The sequence below is a fragment of the Gavialis gangeticus genome, unplaced genomic scaffold, assembly GCF_001723915.1.
Source record: "Gavialis gangeticus isolate Ggan-Ray unplaced genomic scaffold, GavGan_comp1, whole genome shotgun sequence".
NCBI classification, from domain to species: Eukaryota; Metazoa; Chordata; order Crocodylia; family Gavialidae; genus Gavialis; species Gavialis gangeticus.
Genome location: NW_017729006.1, coordinates 30,533,986 through 30,540,757, shown reverse-complemented (window position 1 = coordinate 30,540,757; position 6,772 = coordinate 30,533,986). Strand labels below are relative to the sequence as shown.

At 41.5% G+C, this 6,772-nt stretch overlaps 1 protein-coding gene across 4 annotated transcripts in view; it reads left to right on the top strand.

Moving 5' to 3' along the window:
* The window catches only part of VPS41 (VPS41, HOPS complex subunit), a 185,012-nt gene that overhangs the window by 155,638 nt on the left and 22,602 nt on the right, over window positions 1–6,772 (top strand). For all 4 annotated transcript variants that reach the window (XM_019509076.1, XM_019509074.1, XM_019509075.1 and 1 more), the window contains 2 exons: window positions 397–537; window positions 2,768–2,904. In XM_019509076.1, the coding sequence (XP_019364621.1) occupies window positions 397–537; window positions 2,768–2,904 (278 nt within the window). The remainder of the gene's footprint in view (window positions 1–396; window positions 538–2,767; window positions 2,905–6,772) is intronic.

Here is a 6,772-nt window from a genome sequence, read left to right as displayed (position 1 = left end):
CACACACACACACACACACACACACACACACACACACACACACACACACACTCTTTCTCTCTCTCTCTCAGTGCATGTATGTGTGAGTAATAGTTTATATAAAGTGATAGTTCACAAAACAAAACAACTCCCTCTGCTCTCTTGTAGCCCTGATTCAGCAAAAAGCATGTGCTCTTATATCCCTTTGATTGAACCAGGGTTTGAGCACATAGTTAAAACATAGCTTGAATATGAGAAGGAAGTGAGGCCTCTGCTGAGGTGCTTGCATGAATTAGGCTCTAAGACTTCACCCTATGTTCATTAATTAACCAGGACAATTATCAGCAATACAGATTCTTATCAAGGGATGGTTTTCTGTCTAGCTTAAAATTTAATTCCCTTATTTTTTCCTTCTAGGCAGAATGGGTAATAGCCGCAGTGCCCTGAAGATGATAATGGAGGAATTGCACGATGTAGATAAGGCTATTGAATTTGCCAAGGAGCAAGATGATGGAGAACTATGGGAAGATCTCATTTTATATTCCATCGACAAACCACGTAAGCAAAAGATGCTCCAGGTCATTCTATGTGGTAAAATGTTGCAGTGGAAGACTGTTGGAAGTTAAACTGTTATTGTGCATGGCAAAAAGGATATATTCACATTGTTTTGGGAACTGTGCCAGATTGCATAGTGCAGCAGGGTATATTGCAGTGTAATAATTTTTAATGCTGAGGAAAAAAAATCCTCCAGTACCACAGTGCCTGAAGGTAATAAAAGGCAAATGCCACACTATTTGGTGCTGTCCTGCTGCCTGGCAGTATGTATATTGTTACCTACAGAATTTCATGAAATAATATATCTCTTTCAAGTTTATATCCAAGTGAGGCTATATTTTATCTCCTCAAAATTGACTTTCAGACTACGTTGTTAGGAAGTTACAGCTTTTGCGTGCATTATATGTACAGGAGAGGCAGCATATACATTCTTAACTGTCAAAGTAAAGATCATCCTAGAACTTTTGGGGTTTTTTATCAGATTAATTGTGCTAGGTTCTTGTATATCTGTCTTTGTCTCTTCTCCCCCTGTCTTCCCCCCTCCTCCCCAACCCTCCCAATTGGGTGCAAACAGAAGGTGTATAAGCTTATTGTGTGTCAAATGCCTACCTGTGCCTGCCTGCCTTCCCCATTCATCTGCTCCTAGTTTAGGGTAAGCTTCATGTATTAATGAGGAGAACGTTATCACTGAACATTTAAGTCAGCTTGAGCATTTGTCCCTCTTCTGGGACGCCAAAGATTATAGAACTGTTTTTCTTTTCTGCCAGGGCCCAGATGGTTGGCAGAATTAGCACAGCAGCATTTGGCCACAGTTCAGACCAGAATCTGAAGTCCTCACCTTTTCTTAGACCCCGTACACAGTACATTTATGCTGCGATTAACATTTTAATCACAGGATAAATGACAAGGCTACTACACGTTTGTCCAATTTAAGGAGCCATAAAATGGGAAACTACCCATAAAATTGTTCCACATATAACATAGAACAGTTTTATAGCTGGCTTGTATGGCACCTTAAATTGAACATCTGTTGATTGTCAGCTCAAATCTGAAACTGGCCTGAGTGCAGTCCCTGTCAAGCCGATAATCTGTTCCAAAGTGCTCTGATGGCTCGGTTCCATGGCCTGAGCTGATAATCAGCTGATTGTCTGCCCCAGACCAATGGGCATCCACTTTCAGTTTGCCAGTGCTGGGATTAAGATCTTGGGATCCCTTTGCGCTGGCAGGTAGGGTACAATTGGGATCTGATCCCATGCATGTGTGGCATGGCAGGAGGCACAGTTTTTGGGATCAGGGTCAGATCCCATAGTGCATTTAAATTGAATATCTCCCTTAACCTCTTAGAGATGAATTTGGTGTTCTCAAGTAATGTGCTTGAATCCATATTGCAAAGAAAATCATTGTTGATCATGACACTAGTTTGGCGCACATACTTTTGATCTCAGGAGATTAGTCTTTAAAGATGATGGCCTTCTGAAAACTATACTTGCTGGGCAAGGCAACCATGCATTGCATAGCTTCAGACATGCTACCCCTACATAACTAGAATTAATGTACCCATGTTTACGCAATACTTGGGGCAGATGGATAGATTATTTTGGTACTGCCACTCAGCAGTGCTAATGAGTGCATCGTCACAGATCTCGCTCCCCCACTGTCAGTTGGATTGCAGGATTAGTGCACATGAAGCAACGTGTTGTGTTTTGAGGTTACTAGTGCTCAGTAGATTAAGTTTGTAGCTCGTGTTCTGCATTCTCAGATTTTATTTAAAAAAAAAAATCTGGGAATTCTTTCAGTGTTTATCTTTGAAACATAAAAACAGGGATGAAATCAAAATAAAAGGGGGGAAAAAATCAGTTTAAATCAGGGGAAAATTGGTCGTGAGGGAGGAAGGGAGTAAAGCTGGGACTAGGGAAGGGGTGGGGGGAGGGGCACGGCACAGCCTGTTGGCCACTTCCAGGGCTGCAGCAGGGAGTAAAGCAAGGGGAACTGTCAGTGGGTGCAAGGTGTGGGGGGGTACGGCTCTTGCTGCTACATGTCCCCTGGGAGGGCTGTGCGCTGAGGGATCTGTGCTGGGCTCTTCCCAGGGGGCATGTGCCCCTGGATCAACTTCAGGAAGTTGGCCTTATGCCAATTCTGTCAAAATCAGGTGAATGTAGTGGCTTTTGTCAAAACACATTTGAATCTTATTGGAAGTTAATTTTGTTGTTTTTCTGCCTCTCTCTTTCTGCAGCGTTTATTACTGGCCTGTTAAACAACATCGGAACTCATGTTTACCCCATTCTTTTAATTCACCGTATTAAAGAAGGCATGGAGATTCCGAATTTGAGAGACTCGCTGGTGAAAATTCTTCAGGATTACAACTTGCAGGTAACTTCCTTATTTTCTCTTTGCCTCAGTGGTAATCATCCTCAAAGCAGTTGTAGAACATTTTTGTTTTTGAACATTCTGAGAAGATAGCAGGCTAATCAAGAAGCAACAACTTGCTTTTGTATTGAGATGTTTCTATTGCGACACTCCATGGTCAAAACCCTGTTTCACTATTTGTGAAACTTTAATCAAGATTTCAGAAATGACCGTCAGGTCTTCTTCATAGTGAGTTTTTGTGGTTCCATGCAACTCTCTTCTATCTTCTATACCAGTGGTCTCCAAACTTTTTTGATCGCGCACCCCTATCAGTAAAAAATTTTTGAGCACGAACCCCGAATAGATGTATATTTATATAAATATAAATAGAAGTTCTAATATTTTCTTTCTGCACCCCAATGGATCATCTTGCATACCCCACTTTGGAGACCACTGTTCTACACCCTGGTTAGTAAGTAGAATAGGAGGGACCCTAGGTTATTTTATGCAAACCTATCCCTATTTATTCATGTCTGTGAGATCTCCCTGTGCCGACTCTTCTATTTGTTCTGTCCCAGATGAGTCGGAGGGTTATGAGCTTAAAGGGGACTTCGCTGGGTTACAGCACTTCACTATTATATGTGAAAAAATGTTTGAGTTGGTTTGCTTGGCTGCCAGTTTCCTGAAATTTGCTACATAAAGAAATGTGCTACTTTGCCTGTACTTTTGGGACACAGAGTTCCAGATACGTTCTGATGTGTGTGTAATACATACCTGAGCCTGACACTCAATTGATTTTATTTGCTATGCATAATGACCTAAAAAACCCCAGAAGGTCCCTGTCTACTACTGTGGGCACAGTAACATTGTTTAAAGTAACAATAGAAGCAAATAGTGAAAAAACTAAATTCCCAATGGCATTTTGAAACCAAAACTCTGTCCCTTGAAAGTCATCGCTCCCACCTGCCTCTGCCCTATTCAGTCCTAAGCTTCTGAAAGGCAGGCCCTAGAAAGTTTAATGATCAGGAGTCCTTATTATTTCAAGCCAAAGATAGATAAATGCACTATAGGCACTCAGAAAAAAATTTCAGTTGCCTGTTGCATCAAAGGGGAACCAGTTTGAGCATACATTGACTACCGTTAGGCCAGTATGGGGAGAGCCAGTCTTTTGAATAGGTGGATCATTATCATTTTAAAACTCTTTTGTTTAATAACATAGACTTTAGGTAATGGCCATGTACAGGCATTACATCTGTGCTGGGAGAGAGGCTTCTCTCCCAGCACAGAGAGACTATGTAGCCTTTGAAGTACTTCTTTGCAGGAAAAAAATGGCTATTCTGCAACCAAGTTCTTCCTTCAACCAGGAAGTTCTTGCCCCCTCTTGTGTGGGGAAAAGACCAACTAACCCCCAACACTGGGCAGGGGCTCTTCTTCTGTGGTGGGAAGCCTCTTGGAGAGCTCACCTATGTAACTCTCTAGCCAGAGGCCTGAAACACATGTATGCTCAGCTCTGGGCCATTTTTCTGCTGGTAAAAATGTCATTTAAATTGTACAGAAATTCTTACAAGTTGAAACGAACACCTATCCATGGCCTATGATTTTCAGTACTCTGAGAGAGAATTTTAAGCTGTGAATTATTTGGCTCTTAGTTACACTTCCATTAAACATAAGCAGCATATGGTCTGTATATTAACATTTTGGTGTATTGAATAATTGTTTTTGATCTGTTGGGGTTTGCCCTGACTTTAGCTATGATTACCTTTTAAGGTAAATACTACACTGGATTCAACATTTATGTATTAATCTCTTTGCTGTCTGTGAATGCCTTTGGTCTCCACACTCTAGTTTTGTTGTTGTATCATTCTGTTCAAATCATAGTGGAACACTTTGGCGTGTCCAGTACAGCCAGCAGCACGAGATGCAGTTTGTAACTGCAACTTAACATGCCATGGTTGTGGTGTGCTCTAAATCAAAGCTAATTTAAATGTTGCCTTTATTGGAATGGTTAGACATGCTTAAAAAGCACAGTCAATGCCTGTTAATAGTAATGTGTCAGAACTCGGGTGCTACTTTGCCTTTAATCAGCTGTGGCTGTTGTAAGGAATGTCATCAAAGTACATAGGAAGGAAAGCATTCCCAGGGGCAATGTTGCTAGTAAGCGGCTGTTGCTTTTACCAGAGGTTTCTGGAAACAAGCATAGCCTGCATACCTTTTTCACTTTACCTCCAGATGGGTTTTAAATAGCTATGTTTAGGATTAGAGTAATCCATTACCTTCAAACTGATGTCTGAAATATGTTGTTAGCAGTGAAATGCTTTGGGTTTTATATGAATTCATTTAAAACTAGTTTCGGATAGCTCCATTCTAATATTATAAAAGCCTTTGTCTGTAACGCTTTTATTCGTACTCTGATTCGTTGTCTGAAACAACCAGTCAGAGTGCTCCAGCAATGTTCTGGACAGGAGGCAGTGGTGGCAGTACAGCAGAGCACCTCCATAATGGCGGGGCCAGAGCAGGGGAGTGAGGCCAGCACTGCAGGTGGCACAAGCACGGGGTGCTGGCTAAGGGGAATGGCGGGGTAAGGTCTCTCCCCGTGCACCTGGGAGACAACAGTGGCATGGGGTGGTGGGTGGCAGCACTTTGTCCCCGTGACCCCCCCATAATTCCTGATGGGCAGTTGGCTAGTATGATATAATATAATATGATATGATATATATTATTGAAATACGTATTCAGATACATATAGATATATAGATATAGATATAACATTTTTAAATCCTTACATTTTTATAAATTCTTCCTGCCCTTTCGGTATGATGCCTACTGAAGTTTAGGGTCAAGCCAAGTGTTGTATAAATGTTGCATTTAACTGATTTATTTCTTTTGGAAAGAGGAGTTGATATCCCAGCTCAGTCCTTTATCCTTCAATAAGGTAGAAGAATTGAATGTTATCCAGCTTACTGTGTGGCAGCAGAGAGCACAGACTGGGAACCTAACATGCTCTTCAGTACCTGAAGTTATGGTCTTTTTTATATGTGGTATTTTAAGGGTTGTTTTTTTGTTTTGTTTTGTTTTTTACTGCTCTTGGTATCTGAACAACTTGGCAAGAAACCATATATACAAAGACTATGCTTTTGAATTAAAGATATAGTTGATTTTGTTCATTGTTGGCGTATGTAGTACAAATGTTGTAGTTCACTCTTCACTTACTGTAGTACTGATACAACTGGGGATCAGTTAATTTGGATTACTTTGTATAGCTAGACTATAATTTATCTTTTGCTTTTTGGCACTCAGACTACTAGTTTTACATTACCATCATTAAAAATCAATAAGGAAAAATAAGACAGTGTCATTAGTCTTTCTGGAGCATGGACTTCATTTCTTCTGTGTTCTTTTCTGTTGTTCTGTTTCCTGTCCCCAAGCACTTTTGTAAACTGCCAATTTCCCACTCTTCCCCATGATTCATTTTCTTTAACCTCATTTTGACTTTCTCTTTCTGTGAACCAGTCTAGTCCACTCCTGCCCCACAGTGCTTCAGACACACTATGTAAATTTAATCCAGGGGTAGAACTGAACTGAACCAGTATATCAGTCCATATCGGATTGGCATCAATACAAGGAAAACTGACATTATCAGCAATCAGCTTTTTTTTGGCTGGTGTACCTGATTAATGTCACCAAGAAATGCTGCATGCATGCACACAGCTGCAGCCTGCACAGGGCCAGGAATAGAGCTGGGCAGAATGGAGAGCAACATCTGACTAGTAAGTCGGTGGGGGAGAGGGATAAGGGAGTGGGGGCCAGTCGGGGAATGAGTGGGGTAGGGGCAGGCACTGCCTGGGTGGGGCAGGGCACAGGGTGGACTCAGGTGGCTTATCCAGGGTGGGTG